General features: G+C 36.4%; 1 protein-coding gene across 7 annotated transcripts in view; it reads left to right on the top strand.

Annotated features, from left to right (window-relative positions):
- The first annotated feature begins 15,799 nt into the window (after positions 1 to 15,799).
- Positions 15,800 to 17,056, top strand: part of LOC131551229 (urotensin-2 receptor) — a 37,153-nt gene continuing 35,896 nt past the window's right edge. For 5 of the 7 annotated variants that reach the window (XM_058794009.1, XM_058794007.1, XM_058794011.1 and 2 more), the window contains exon 1: positions 15,800 to 16,467. In XM_058794009.1, the coding sequence (XP_058649992.1) occupies positions 16,416 to 16,467 (52 nt within the window). In that variant the 5' untranslated portion in view covers positions 15,800 to 16,415. The remainder of the gene's footprint in view (positions 16,468 to 17,056) is intronic. The other 2 variants (XM_058794006.1, XM_058794005.1) reach the window with 2 other exon arrangements.

Here is a 17,056-nt window from a genome sequence, read left to right as displayed (position 1 = left end):
GCTGTAAGAGTGTTTACTTTGAAATGTCAGATTCAATTACTTCTGATGGTACACTGACTTCTAATAACCAGAATAGTTTGTTTCTTTCCACATTCCCCTCCAAATGTCTGTTCTACGATTATGTAAGTTAGTTTGGTGAGTGTGTGTGAAATTACAAGAAAACGGCAGATTGCTTTAGAGCAGCAATAAATGCACTGTTGTAATTATGATTGTGAATTCCACTCACTTTAAACAGTTGGAGGCTCTAAAGCTGCAAAACACACACAAAACTACATACAGTTGCTTTAAAACATGTAACATCACAAAGCTGCATTAGAAAATGAGTGTTTTTTATGGCTTAGTTTCTATTATGCTTATTTTGCACTAGGGAGGATGTTTTGATTACTGAAACGTCAAGGAAATCAAGGAAATATTTATTTTTTATGGCATGACTCCCATTTAGTAATGCACATGATGTACCTACACAAATCATCAGCACTATGCAGTAGGAGACCATTTAAGGAGACCACTAATCATTCATACTCAAGCCATTAAAAACCTATAATCCTGCCATTCTGTATTCTTCCATCTACGTAGCCTATTGGTTGAAGAAGCTAAACACAGGCTGACTAATAGGCTGCATCTCCTGTTCCAAACAGAAGCTCGATCCACCCAAGATAATCACAAGAGGAGGAATCCTGCACGTCGGCCATGTAGTGACAGACACTCTTCATATAACAGTATTTGGAAAAATAAAATAAACAGTTGGCAGAAATAGGGTTCTCCCAAGCCAAAGTTCATGTTATTCAGCACATTTGGTCTCTGCTATTATTTTGCCTGTTCTAGAGAAAAAGAAAGCCCTGCTCCAGTTTTGTGCTGAACACACTAGTGCTGTATGCCTGTTTAGGTCATTGGTTCAGTCTTTTGCGCAGGACATTGTGTGTGGCATACATTAATGCGATAGGAGGCTAGGGTTACAGCATCTACTGACGTTATCTCCTGCACTTCCTGTTGTTAAGGTCTATGCCATGTAGTTCTTCACGTCCCTATCAGTGACCACACATATTGGGAATGTGGCCAAACTTTGTTGAAGTCTGTGAATGTAATAGATTAAAATGATAAGTGGAATGCCATTGTAGGAACTGCCCGTTTCCTTTTTAGGGATTGCTGTAATATTATTTTAGAGTAAGAAGGGTAATGCAGAATGTTAAAATCCACAATATCTTTAAAGGCTGAGGTTGCACTGCATTTTTTTTTTTTTTTTAAGTCTCATAATCACCAAGTCTGCAATCATTTTGATTTTCTTTTTTTAAACATTTACTTTTTTTTTTTTATTTTACAGTTACATAATTCATGTAATTAATTTTCTTTAATGTATTTTAGATGGTTTTTTTAAATTTAACTACAGTATATTTGAGTTTTTTTTTTCTTTTTTCTATAAATTATATTTTAAATAAAAACTTTTTTTTCTCTCTCTGTGGCATGGGATTTTTAGTGGAAAACAAGAAAAAAAGTTTCTTCAGTATGAAAGTAAAGCTTCATCACTGCAATCTGACATGACACTTGACACCCAGTGCTAAAGATAGATGCTTTCAGACCGAGTTCCCTTGAGCTTCTGCTGCTCCCTTGGTATATAATGCAACCTATATACAGTCAAAGACTTTCTCCACATTGTGAAAGCCTCTGATGATTCATTCAATTCCTAAGACAGTGTGACACCTCAGGAATTATTAATGGCTGATACAGGACAAGTGTGAAAGCATCATGGATTTCACTTGAGGGGATAAACCTTCTATACCAGTCTAGATGTTAAGCGGTTAAAACAATAGTGTTGTGCTGTGGTAAAATCTTGACATTTTCTTTGACATTTCAGTTCTAGACATGACAGTGTACTGCACCTGAATAATAAAGAGCCTGAAATACATTATAACTCTTACATTTTCTTCAAATACAGCTTATTTGACTATACATTGGTCACATAAAATTAGCAAAAACCTTGGGCTCCCTGCAGCGTGTAATTTCATTACTGCACAGCAATGAATGTAAAAAAAAAAAAAAAACCCTTCAACAAAATTTTAACAAAAAACTAAGCAAAGTTAGAATTTTTTTTTTTTTTTTTTTTATCATCATGGGTCCATGAGGCAATGTGACAAAGTACAATCTGAAACAGCTCACTGATTTGCCAGTCCTGCTGGGACCTCTGGCTGCCTTTTCATACCAATTTATTCAAATTGCTGAGACACTCTGACATTGATCACATTAATGCCCTCCTTAGCTTTGTAATGTCAAAAGGCACCACAGAATGTCCATCGAAATGTCTACATCGAAAACAAGCCAGTTCAAACCAGCAGTTTTTCCATTCAAATTCCAAAGATTTGTATACAAAGATAAAACATGTCAATTGGTGTGAAATCATGAATTAGTTTTGCTAGTTCTGGAGATGCTCCTTTTCAACCTAACCTGTTGTAACACCGATCCAAACAGTCTTGGCTCACCGTGGGTGGGATGAAACTATTGTAAGATCAATAATGCTTTAGGCTGCCCTCACACTGCAGTGTAACATGACCCAGTTTCCATTTTGTTCTTCATGTATTGGCACAAGGGGGCTAGTCAACCATACCCTTCAATATTCTGAAATGTTGGTGTCACCATTTTGTTTGAAACCTCCAGCATGTCATACTTGTAAAGGTTTGTCCATGAGATGGATTATTATACTTAACATGTTTTTTATTGTGATTATTGTTACTTGTAATTGTATAATGCAAAGGAATGCTAAATATTTTCTTTGTGAAAAATGGAAAAGGAAGTTTAATGCTGCTTTTTCCACAATATGAGAGCCTACAAGTATGATGGGCTGTCAAGTTCCAATTAGGTAGTTCATACACCTTACCAGCTAACAAAAATATGTTTTAAGAACATTTTGCGAACAAAGTCCAATAATAGAGAGTGTGTCTCGGGGTACAGGTGCTGTAAGGTCAAGGACTGCTCTCTGGTCTAGGGTTTATCACAGTACATCAAAAATAAATAAACTAAAGACTGACCACGGCACTCTTGTAAATTAAAAAGCCTTTATTATCAGAAATCTAAAAATCATCCAAGAAATCTAAAAGACTCTCTAACATATTTTGTTACATGCCTTCTTCAGGGAGAGTAAACAATAAACTTGGCACAGGTGAAAGCAGTGTCATTCATTAAGTCATCGGATCATAGTCATGTGACCAACAACCCTCTATAGCAGGGATCCTCAAATCTGGACAACGAGATCCACTTTCCTGCAGAGTTTAGCTGTAACCCTAATCTGACCTGAACACCTGAACATGCTAATCAGTGTCTTCAGGATCATTAGAAAATCACAGACAGGTGAGTTTGATTAGGGTTGGAGCTAAACTCTGCAGTGGATTGAACCTCCAGGGTAAGATTTGAGGAACCCTGCTCTATAGGCTTGTTCGAGATGAACTACATTAGCCTGTCACCGGATGGCGAGTGTAGCCGCTTGCAGTCGGGGTGGAATTAAAAGCAGAGACTTCAAGTTGGACACTTTCTGCTCCCAGTAGTGACGCTCGCACAGTGTTTGCATACTCACAGAGGAAGTGAAATAAATGCAATATTTGTCAAATACACAGACGTTTCAGAAACATTTTCATGAGCAACAGAAACACTTTTTATATACTGCTTAATACAGCACCAACAAACATATAGGCCGACTATTTAAATACCATTATAATCATTGGAGGATCTGGAAATATATTTCTCAGCAATTCATCACTTTGTAGAATACCCCAATTTAAAAAAATTATTTTTCATTTTTTTCAGCATTTGTACTGTACTTAGTTACAAAATAGACCTTATTCAAATTTTCTACTCTTATTTGTCTCTGTGAAAAATTGTCCCTTGTCACAATTTTGCACGTATCTTAGCTTTTTGAATGATTTCAAACTTATACCCTCTTTTTAAAAATCATTCTTCTAGACTCTTAGCTTTATCCTCAAAATCCTGCTCTTTATCACAAATCCTACGTAATCTCTGAAACTGCCAGGTACAACCCCAATTCCAGAGAAGTTGGGACATTTTGCAAAATGCAATAAAATCAAGAATCTGTGACACTCCAAAAAAGTTGGGACAGAGGCACGTTTAACACTGCCACATCAACCTTCCTTTTAATTACGATGTTTCATTGTTTGGGAATTGAGGATACTAATTGTTAAAGGGTTCCAATCAAAATATTTGTCCAGTCTCTCTTGAAACAAGGCTTCAGATATTCAGCAGTCTGTGATTGTCGTTGTCTGATTCTCCTTGTAATGACTGGTCAGACATTTTCAATAGGAGTCAGATCTGGACTGAAGGTAGGCAAGTCTAACACATTCACTCTGTCTCTACGAAACCACACTGTTGTAGCACATGCAGAATAAGCTGGCATTGGCTTGATCTAATAACCATGGACTTCCCATGAAAGACGTCATCTTGATGGCAGTATATTTCTCCGAACAATTCCAATATATGCCTCCATGTCAATAGTACCTTCGCACATACGCCAGTCCCCCATGCTGTGTTTTCTGCTGCACCCCCATACCATGACAGATGTTTGCTTTTGCTTCTGTCACTAATGAAAGTCAGGATGGTCCCTTTGGTCTTTGAGACTGAGAACTCGAAATCCATTTTTCCCGGAAACAAGTTGAAATGTGGACTCATCTGAGAACAGCACACATTTTCACTATCTGAGATGAGCTCTGGCCCAGAGAGCCCGGCAGCATCGCTGCATAGAATTGATGTATAGCTTTTTTTAATGTTGTAGCAATGTTAAATTGAGTCCCGTTTATCATAAAACACTGATAAAAGCATATTATAAAAAAGCCCACTTTATTAATATTTAAATAGTAGGCCTATATGATTATGCTGAACTTTATTCTTGAACAGATGGCGCTGTATTAAGCAGTATATAAAAACTGTTTCTGTTGCTCATGAAAACGTTTCTGAAACGTCTGTGTATTTGACAAATATTGCATTTAATTCACTTCATCTGTGATAGAGTATGCAAACACCGCTCGAGCGTTACTACCCGGAGCAGAAAATATTCAGGCTCCATATTCAACTCCGCCCCTGACTGCAAGCGGCTACTCTCGTTGACTCTCGTTGACTGCCGTCTGTAGCCGTGCTTTAAGTCGAACGCACCTACTGCTTTCACCTGTGCTGTTTGTTTGCTCTCCCTTAAGGAGGCAGAGTTGGAGAGTTTTTAGATTTCTTAGATGTAGCCATCTGATAATTAAGGCTTTTTAATTTACAAGAGTAAATTCAGATTGTTTTTTTTTTTTTGTCCATTTAAAAAATATATATATTGCCTATATTTAAAAAAAAAAAAAAAAAAAACGTTTTTCTGGTTATGAGACTAAGGAAACATTAAATTTGATCATTTGTCATTCTCTGAACATTCTAAAATTTGTCAGAGGAGCTTCCTTCCTTTTTTTTTTTTTTTTTTTAAGTGTCATGAATGATGTATGAATAATTTTTCTGTGTAACATCATTAAAGACCAGATAACTTTGAACAAAACTTTGTTAACATTACTGGAAGAATGTTTGTACTTTAATAGAACCTGAATGTTTGCAAAGGTCTGAGAATATTCTCTGTTAGCTAGGATATTTAAAGTCATGCATTAATGAGTCTGACTTCAAAGACTTATTTCAACTTATTACGCACTGAAAAGCTTTACCTCATGAAACAGTGGCATCAAACCTGACTCAACTCATCTGCATATAACACATATGCTAATGTGATTTGAGTCACTCTATGTTTTAAGTATGAAAGAATTGTGTACATTTATTTTTGTATATTTGTGTAAGTTTTGGGTGAACTTTTCCTTTAAGTTATGGTGTCAGTGAATCATCTGTAGGAAGAAGATAAATGCAAGTAGCACATCTTCATAATCTAAACAGCCCTGGGGATCAGGTTTGTGTCAAATTCTGTTGATCTTCCTTTCAATCAGCTGCTGCACCTCTGGTGTCACTTGCTCCTGCAGACTCCATGTCACTGACTTGTTTCAATAATTCACATACAACCAGCTGCCACACTTTGATTCCATGCATTAAGTATTCCTGTTGTTTTAGGGCAATCGTGATGAGCTTCACAATTCATGCATGCACAGAGCGTGCAATGTAGTTTAGGTGAGGCTTTCAAAAAGGATGTTTGCATCTCATTTGTGGCTTTGACTAATTACTTTGGGGAAGACAAATAGAGAGGTATGTCAGGGATTTGCTGTTCCCCCTCAGAGATGAGTAATGTGTTTCTCTCTTTGCATTGGTCTGTTGTTCACTAATCTTGCTTGTGATCATTTCATTTAGTTTCTAGCTCAAGTGGCCAGGCCCCTCTAACCCTTCAGTGCACCCCTAATAAACAATAATTTTCTTAATCAGGATTATTATCTTGTTTTCTAGTAAGAAAATCAAAGCATCCTAAAAACAAGATGTATTGGAGAAACAAAGTTGCATAAGATAGTTGATAACACGTTAGGACAGAGAATATACTTTGTATTAAGGTTATTTTCTTGTTCAAAGTAAATCTAGCATTTTTTATAATGTTAAACCTTTAAACAAAATGATACTGAATAGTTGTATTCAGGATTTTTTTTTTTTAAAGAAGCATCTGTACACCTATGATAGATAATAATATTATTAACAACAGTTAAAGTAGAGCAACAGTGGAGCGTATTACGATGCATAGATATCAAAGGGTGATTCCTCTTTTCTGTTATCAAACCAACCTTTATTACAATATATTTTTATAAGATGGACCTCTTGGAGGTCAAGAAACCCTCAGCCTTCATGCAAGTCCACTTATCTCTGAACGCAAACTCCACTTAGGAAACTGGGACGAGCAGAGGACACAATATTCCTCTTAAATCCTCATTCATAATTGCATATTCAGAACTTTCTCCGTGTTTTAGTCCAATGGTTTCATTGCAAATTTATTCTCATATTACCACATTTCACGCTCTCTCTGTACCGAATGATCACCTTTTGATAAAACTTACAAAAGCTAATAAAATGTTAATAAAAGCCAATAAAAAATAAGATGTGTGACAATAGCACAGTAGCATAGTCTTTAGTCTGACTGGCTGCTGAACTGCAATAAAATTGTATTCATTACATCATCTTTCAGAACTCTCCCATCTAATTTAGTCATTACTGTCAATTTTAGCTGTAGGAAGACTAACAGGTAAATAATTAAGGAATGATGTACAGTCAGCTGGTCATTACTGGTAAATAAACCTGACAGGGTGATTCTGTATCAACCTGGAGGGTGTTATTGTTATTGGGCCATATTGACTGTCTGTGCATAGTACTGTATCTCTTATTACACAACCACTTGCTAAAAAAATAAAATAAACATGATGTGAGACATGATACTGATGTGATTTTTTTTCTTATGTTATTTGTATATTAGCATAAAGCTTCTGCTAAGAAAATAAGCCACTGCAATACCGTAGAAAACACTGCAACAATATTACAGTTTTAATCAATAAATGCAATCTAGGTTACTTTCTCTATGGACTAGTAGTTAGATAACATATTTAGCTAGCGGAACATTAAGTTCTGTCACTTAAGTGTTTTTTTTTTGTTTGTTTGTTTTTTGAGTGATGTTCTTATTATCTTGCTCTAAGTAGAGTCTCTTGGGCAAATAACTATCAAATACAATTTTTATATTACTATAATACCATAAAAGTTGCACCTATTGAACAGTGAGAAAAAAATAAAAATAGAGACTGCAGAGTAGACATGAAAAGACATGAAAGCAGTACAGTTAGTAGATCCTTGTTGAAAGTTGAATTTAGTTTAACAGTCAATATATAAAAATATTTGAACACTTAATGCTGTGATCTACCAAACAGTTTCAAACATTCTACAGAGCTTTCTAAACAGGAAATAATTAATCAAAAACAATAGAATATTAAAGACATAGTTCAGACAAAATTTAAAATGGTCATTTATTTATCTGTATCCTGGTCCAAACCAGTATTACGCTCTTCTGCAAAATATTTAAAAGGATATTTAGAAGAAATGTTGGCAGCTAAATCATTTTGGTGACCATCGTCTTCCACTAGATGAACAAAAACACTGAGACATTTCTATTACCCACAGAAGAAAGAATTTCATATGGTTTTGGAATGTAATTTTTGGGTTCAACTCGCTCTTCATTGTCACCACAGCCATGGGAAAAAGCCGACCTACTGTAGCTTGCTTGTTTGACCAACAATAACCCACTCTCTTAATTTTTGCAATCTTTGCCCAAGGGGTTGTGTGTACAGTCTCCATATCCATCTATATCCTTCCATATCCATAGAACAGCAAATACAGCATAATATTGCATTAGAAACACTGATACAGCTAAGACTATAGTACCATAGTTTACGATTGGGGAAAAAGGAAAATCCCAAGTGAGATCCCAAAAAATGTCCTACTTGGTTTGGAATGTGTACACAGCTGGGTTTGAATGACAACTTGTTTAATTGTACATATCACTTTATATAATCGTAGTAGGGAAGTCCAGCTGATACGCAGAAAGTCCTTCGACTGCAGACAAGGTTGTTCAATTTCCCAAAATGTAAACAGAGACACACACAACAGCTAAACAAAATTGGCAGCACAACTCAAAGACACCCTGTGCTCTTTATCCCAGGCTCTGAGCCAATTTCTTTCAACTGTAATTTCGAAATTCAGAACACTACAGCACGTCCACTCTGCTGATAAACACACATTCGCTTGGCTTGCAGCGAAATGATTGGAGGCTTTTCTGGGTATTTGATTTGGCATGGTGCAGGCATACACAGGAGATTTCACCAAGCGGAGAGAGTAATGAGAGAACAACAATAAATATCTGTCCTACAGGCAAAACCACGCTGATATGACACTAGAGTGGTCAGAGGAGAGGAGAAGTGTCACTAGAGGCAATTAACGGCCGTGGTTAAAGTGGGCCACTGGTGAAATCAGAGGGCCGACTGTAATAGCAGGGCTGCTAGCATGACTTCTGCTTGATTAGGAGTGTGTGCCGGCCAATTCCCGTTCTCTGCATGCTTTTTTCACTGCTTCTATCCCTTGTGAATCCACTTGGGGTCATCCAAGGTCTGCGTAATAGAAGTATTAAGTGGGGTAATTTATAATACGAGCCACTGGCTTTTCACATGAGGCTGATTCTATTAATCTCATGCCTCTCCAGGTTATAGTTTCAGAGGAGGAGAGGTGGCAAAGGACATGCTATTCCCGAAAACAACAGTAAAAGCATACAGAACCCAGATGGTGTGAGAAAGAGGCTGTGACTCATCAGTCAATGTATTTCCAGGGTCAAGTCTGCTTTGACCTCTGTGTTGCTGTTGTTACGATAAAAATAAATGGATAGATCAAAATGCTTTGTAGACAGTTGGTGGAGGCACTATTGCAGAAAAAGGTCTGTGCGGTCTGTGAAGTACTTCAAAGAGTAATTGCAAAGGAAGTAATGCATCCATTTACAGTTTAATGGTTTTCACCGCCATAGCTGCGTGCACAAGTATAACACCGTTTAAAATGCCTAGTTGCCAGTTGTCATGTTGCTCATATGAGATGCGATTTGAAATCCTAAAAACAGTATTTTTTTGCATAATAATATGGTTTAAACATTGGTGAGACAGCTATGAATATAAAAACACATATTTTCATCAAGCATGACTTGCATGCGTCTTTTCTCCACAGGAAATACGTAGCTCAGTGCGCAAAGTGTGCCAGGAATGGCTTGGCTTATGAATATTAATTACATTAACCATAACTGATTTGCTGAATGACATCGGTAGGTCTGCGTTAGCACATTCTTTCAGCAAATTGCTAAATTAGCCGAACAGCAGAGGCTTCTGGCTTGATATTTAAGTCATTGTTGTTCACCGCAGTCAAGCAGAATGTAATGAATTGAAAGAGAAGGGGGACTAATTTCACAATTTATAAAAGTTTTAATAGTTGCTACACACCTGGTTGCAATGCTTGTGAATACGATTATGTAAATCATAATCACATCACATGAAATGGCTGCCATTTAATGTTATGTGATGAGTGTCCTGAAATAAACATGTCAAAGTCAGGGTCATTACTCCTTGTTTATGTGCTTATAAAGCACTCCCTTTTTTTATGTGAGTAATCAAAAGTACATCTGACAATATTATTGGCTTGGTGAGAACATTTATGGATTCATTTTAAATGACTGTATTTTAGATCTACTTTGGGACAAATTACAGTGTATGCTGCCTTTTGAAGGCAGAAATATGGGTGCGAAATTCAGCAGTGGCAGGTCATTCCTTGGCTTTTGCTATATAAGGTTTGACAATTTTTTTTTTTGTTTTGCTTATTTTATTTTATCTGAGAGATATATACATTAATGTAGGCATCAAAGCTGTGCTGTGAAAAAATTATAGGCCTTCCAAGGTGATCAAACATGTCTACAGGGCAGCAGCTCTGACTTGGTTTCAATTATAGATTTATTATTTACTTAATTTGTGGTTGGAATAAATATTAGAGCTCTACTAAAGGCTGTGATTGGCTCTCAGGAATGCATGAAGAATAAACCATATTAAACTTTCAAATGGTGCTAGAGGGCAGTATGGTGTTAGGTTGTGCATAACACACAGCCATTAATAGTAAAATCAAGCATCTTTATCTCTCTTCACTTTGGCTCTCTCTTTCATTTTTCTCCTTCCCTTATGCCTATAACACAGGAAGAAATGTTCCTATTTCTTTCAAGCTTTTCCTTTTATGTTTTTGTGAACCTTTGAAGAACCTGTTCAAAATGATTCCGGTAAACAAACAAACAAACAGAGACACACATAAAGGCTTAAAATGGCAAGGAGACGTGTCCCCAGCCAGTATTCCAGTGGGGTTTTGCTACAGATTAGGTTGGTACATGAGTGCTGATCAAGAAGTGCCTTTAAGAGAGGAAAAACACTAATCTGTCAGAGACAAAGTGCAAATTAAGACTTGTTTCTCAGATTTCCCCCCTATGTGAAAACGGCCCTGATAATCTCTATGTGTCTCCTCCAGAGTTCTCAGCAGTGTCACAGACTGTGCTTAGATTTACCAAAATACCAAAGTCTGCAATCAGGCAGTGGGAGATTTCAAAATAGACATTTCTTATAATGGACATTTTTATAATGACAAAATAGACATTGATAATAAAAAGTGATGTTATCTGTGATATGCTATTCAAATTGATTTTGTAGCTCTATATTCCTATTTTGATACGTTTAATTTTGAGAAACACATTAAACTTAAATGTGATGTAATACAATGCAAAAAATGTGTATTACATTTTTGTCCTCTTTACAGTGTGAATATCTAAACATTCATAAATCAAAATACATTGAGAAGCAAAATTATGTGAGAGATTGTCTTTTTATGAAAAAAATAATCAATCAATCAATCAAAATTAGTTTAGTTATGCCCAAAAACAAGAAAGAAATCTGTCAATGTGGTAAGAAATGTAAGCTTAATTTAAAGGGAAAAAGGGAAAACAAGATTAATTTTCTTACCCCACTGGCTTCGAACAAAAACATTGATTACATTTTTTTTTTTTTTCAGAAAGAAGACATAATGTGTTATGTAATTTTGCTTTTCAAGTAAAGTACGTGTATTCTGTTTTAGGAATGTTTAGATATTTGTACTGTAAAACAAGGCAAAAATACTCATCACAAAAATGATTTATTGCTGTGTATCAACTCTCTCATGGCAATTCGCAACTGTGTAACACTTTGGCAAATTGGCGGCAAACATATAAAACATTTTATATAAATCTTATATTTTGTGCACCACCTTTGTGCTTAATTACTATTTTCTAATTACATCGTACAATCATTGTAATCACAATGTAAAATCACCTTGTATATAGTTACAGTTGGTGCCACCATAAAATAACAATTTATAATTGTAATATGCTAACAAACGATTAAAATTCCATTTGGTTGTCGGTAGTGGTGCAGAAATTACGTGCTTCACCTTCAAGTTGTATAAAAGATGCATAAATGAGAACTCAACTAAGTGTCACAGTAACCTATGACAGAGAAACGTCTGAGCAGTAAAAGTTTTCCGGTGGGTGACTGTGGTATCAGAGAAGCAGACATCGCAGGAATATGACACCGAGCCTCAAACTAATTAGTAAGGGTACTGCAAAGGCACTAAAACCTCTCAGGCCACAACGTAACTTTAACCACGTCTTTGCTGATTCAGTCACTGCACAAGCACAGGGTTAATGGTGTCTCCAGACACTCTAGAGTTGCATTGGAAAGACTGCTGTCAGCAGATGCGTTGTCCTGACATAAGGCAGAGTGAAACACTTCGTCAAAGTCATAACCACACGTGACTCCCCTTGACATTCCATGTACGTGAGAACACTGTACAGGAGGTGATTTTCTGCTGTCAATCAACCCTGGCAAAGTCGGCAGCGGGCTAAGCACTTCTTCACCAAACAAACGTCCACAAGGACAATAAATCCCCGCTCAAGAGATGGATGTCATGTATTTATGTAGTGAGTGAAGGGTATGCTGATCTTTTAGATGTGAGATATTTGGCAGACTTTACAGACATTGTCTGGGTTTCTATGCACAAAGTGTTCTTATTCCTGCTGCTTTTCCTATCACTAGATGACAACCGATGACAACAGTTCCAAACTGAACCAAAGCAGAATTGCCTGTTGCAAGCAACAAAATATGAGTACTTCTCTAATACACTACGTTAGTAGTGTGTGCAAATTCACAGTATTCAAAAAACAGAAAGCAAAAAGTACCCCTATGTACATCTAATGGACACTTTACTATCCCACGAGGCCACTGGAGAGGATTTGTGAATGGCAGCGAAGTGATGCAACTGACCCTGGTAGGTCACATGACACTGACAACATGACGAATGTCCGTCTGGATTACATTCATACTACACATTAATACTCTATAAAATACCCTTTTTTTTAATGGTAACAAAGTAGCCTACTTATTCAAAAGAAGTAGTGGTATTTCAGTTCCTGAATGAATTTTAAATCGGTTGAATGAATGATTCAGTGACTCATTCGTGAAGACAGCTGCTTGCTTGTTCCTGAACTGATTAAATGAACAGTTCGTTCACTCATAAAGATAAGGTCATTTGCCTCCACCTACACTGTAAAAAGTGATAAGTTGATTTAACTTAAAAAAATTGAGGAAACCCGTTGCCTTAAAATTTTTAAGTAAATGATAATTCAAAAAAATAAGTTAAGTGAATTATTTACTTAATAATTTTAAGTCAACGGGTTTCCTCAATTTTTTTTAAGTTAAGTCAACTTATCACTTTTTACAGTGTACTTACATAACTGATATAACTGACAATCTGGTTGCAATAATGGTAGTATTGCTACAATTATGTTATGAGAAACAAGTCGATTAATCAGTTGACTTTAGAAAAAAAAAATTATTTTAAAAGTACAAGGAAAAGAGGCTGTGTAATGCATCTATAATAGAAAAGGCGCATTTGAAGGCATGCTGAAGCAGTGTAGACAGCATTAATTGATTTGATTGAGAGTGATTTAGTGTTTATGCGTTACAACGTGTCACTCGTGTTTGATATAGCCATAGTGTGACTGACCTAAGGATGGCCTGACTCAGATTTGTCAGATCCCACATAGCCTTTACTGGCTGACATCACATTAATATTAAAACCTTACAGTTAAGTGCAATTGGATCCATCAGTTGGGTATCATCAGTTACGTGACAAATTGACACCCAGACACGAACCAGCCCTTCTCCTGCAATCACTCCCACATCTGTGTTGATCAGTCTGTACACTGTTATTATATTAACATTCAACTCTGCATTGTGTTCGTGTTGTTCAGTTTCTGACTTAACTGTCATTTTCTATTTCATATTTTATTCCTCCTACCTTTCCCATGTATCCCTTCCTGATGTCCTCCAGATGTGACTTTCACAGGAGCCACAGGAGACCAGCGCAACATCTATTAATCTGAGAATGAGAATAGTCCAAGCAAAAACAGACCTAAAAATTGAGCTGCCTTCGACATGAGGTTACGATGATCTTTACTCTGGCCCTCAGAGACGAGAACAGCTAATTTGCTCAAGAGCAAAATGGTTGACCTACAAATAATATTCCCTGGGCCAAATGACAAGCTACTCTAAAATGCTAGAGCTGTGGATGGTGTTTGCTGTGTGCACCAGAGCATATTATCAACTCGCATCACCCATCTAAGGCCAAAAATACTCCAAACCTTATTTCCAGCCCTTTGAACTTTATTTACCAACCGAGGCAGTGTGCCATCAAATGAACCTGGTTATATTAAAGTCTGAGATATGACTTCCTGAGGATTCCAGTTCAGATTCATATTGTTGACTCCAGGAGACTTGAATATTTCAGCTGAAATGGTGCATTTATAGTTCCATTCCTTCTGTTGGCTTTTCCCCTATTCTTGAATTGACGAAGCCAAGTGCCGTTGAATGCAATAAGGTGCCGTTGACGTACTTCTGAATGAGTGTTCTGGCATTTGCTCTGACCTCTCACCGCCTCGGTCTCCCATTAATTGAGATGGTGCTGTGGCAAATTTGCAAGGACTTATTGCATGATAAAGGAGGCCAGCATTAATTTTGTTCATGTGTTAACTCAACATCAAATTATGCCACATGAATACTAACACTGAATGCAAATCACAGTGGACAGCTTTTATCTCCTTTATAGTCACAAAAATGATATGCATACAAAAAAAAACCCTTATGTTAACACTTTACAGTTTATTAACATTAAGTAAGATAATGATCTTTTTGTGAACAGTTCATCCATGCATGCTTTATTTTAAAAATGATTTAAAAAAATAAGTAGTAATAATAATAATAATAATTTATAATTGACCAAGCTTGTATTCAGATCTGCCTCCATGAAATCAATAACCAATGGATAGAACCTACAGGTTAATATTAATTTCTGTATATACTCACATATTTTTAATATTTACAGTTGTGTACATTTATATTAGTGTGTTTCAAACAAGAAAGAATTAAAAATGATCACCAGTACTGTATATTTCTAAATTAACCTTGTGAAAGTGATTTATTAGTTCATGATATACATCATAATGCATTAATTGTTTTTGTTCACCCTCCCCAGAAATGTTTTTGATGGAAAACGCCTTGAACCTTTGAAAAAAAAAAAAAAAAAGAGAAAATGTATTACTCCATAACACAGCAGATCCAGTAAAACTGTGGAAGTATGCTGTATAAAGGTCATTCTAAATCCATGCCATCTTGACACATCCTTCAGCACTAGAGTCATAAACAAGCTCTGAATGTGGATTCCTCTCTATAAGGGTAACATATCTTTGTGAAAAAGCCTTTTTTCTTTCATAAAAGTGTCGAAAACTCCCAGGTATGTATTAAGTACCCGCTGAGAATAGTCTTCCAGGGAATTATTTAAAGGGATGACCTTTGGGTTAAAAAACATGCCATCATTAAAGTAAAGGACTTGTCACAGGGCAGTACACCCACTTCGGCCAGTCCTGATTATTCCTGCATGTCAAGACTCTGTCTGTGCTTATTATATGAAATCAACACTGCAAAATGTGTTTACCTTGGAACACCAAAGTGGAGAAAATTGTGATTGCATCGCTAACAGGAACTTGACAGAAAGGAAAGCTAAATTGCCTCCGTCAAACCCCAAAAAAACATTTAGCTAAATCTGTTTGCTTGAAACGCCTGCTGATTCTGTTTTGTGAGAGTATGGAACACAATTTGGGAACACAAATGTGTAATACAAATCCCCATGTGTGGCAATCTTCTGTCCGCTAGATGAATGAATGAGCTCAGGTAGTAGCTCATTAGTCATTCACAAATAACACAAGCACACACACACATTTCCAGAATGCCTCCTCACGCAATGCATTTCCCCCCAACCAATCTCTGTCTTCTCTCCCTCTCCTTTCCTCTCGCCCTCATCTCCCCTCCCACTTTATGCTAGTGTGTGAGTAGCTCTCTCTCTTTCTACCCCTCGCAGGCACGCACTCTGTCAGTGGAGGAGAGGGTTTCGAAATCCAGCTGTAGCTCAAAGTGATCGCCTCCTTGGGCACATCCATCTAAGAGGATTGTGCCCTTTTTTCTCCTCGTACCACTTTTTTTTCGCTGTTCTGAACCTGTAGGATTTTACTTATCTGCCACTCAGGTTTGTGATATAGTGAGTGTTCTGCTGAAGAATAACTGAAGTTTTTCATACATGGCTGAAGCACCTGCCTATGACTCATTTGTGCTTTTTGTATTGATTTGTGTGTCCTAACACACATGACACAGCTTAAATCATTTCTTTTTGGTATACTGGAATTGTTTAATTTTGCCATACAAGGATTTCTTGCTGACAACGTGTTAGGAATCCGAGAGTAAACTCTTAGGAGAAACCATGAGTTGGACTCATTATAAATGCTAAACGTCTGTTTGCTTGGAGCTACGCCATCTGAGGAATCCAATCAAGGTAAAGCATTATTTTTTCTTCTTGTATTTGAGTTTTGAGGTCACTTATCTAAAATGCTTTAACTGTTATGATAAATAAGCATATTTCAGTCATTTGAGGGTGTAGGGTCTAGTTTTAAATATTTCATATTTTGTTGATGCTTAAAGCCATTACATCAAGTAGTAGGAAAGTTAATCCACATCTCAGCTTAATTTTTCGTTGATAGGAGTGCTGATTTTCTAGGCATAATTTAAGGCACACTAAACATTTTGATCTTATATGTACCACAGGTTAAAACGTTGTTTTATTGTAAAATTTGTATTATTTTATTCATAACTTACAAAACAAGTCTGTAAAAGGAATTTTAGGCACAAAAACGTGTCTGACCTTGTACTATTGGTTAAAATACCATTTTATATTAATTTCAGAGAATTATTTTGTTACACCTTAGTATAGGGACCAATTCTCACTATTAACTAGTTGCTTATTAGCATGCCTATTACTAAAATATTGGCTGTTTATTAGTACTTATAAAGCACATATTCTGCATGACCATATTCTACATCCCTAATCCTACCTAATACTTAAACTTAATTACCTACTAACTATT

The sequence above is a fragment of the Onychostoma macrolepis genome, chromosome 12 (assembly GCF_012432095.1).
Source record: "Onychostoma macrolepis isolate SWU-2019 chromosome 12, ASM1243209v1, whole genome shotgun sequence".
Classification (NCBI taxonomy): Eukaryota; Metazoa; Chordata; class Actinopteri; order Cypriniformes; family Cyprinidae; genus Onychostoma; species Onychostoma macrolepis.
Note: the sequence above shows the minus strand (reverse complement) of the source record. Positions and strands in the feature narration are given on the sequence as shown.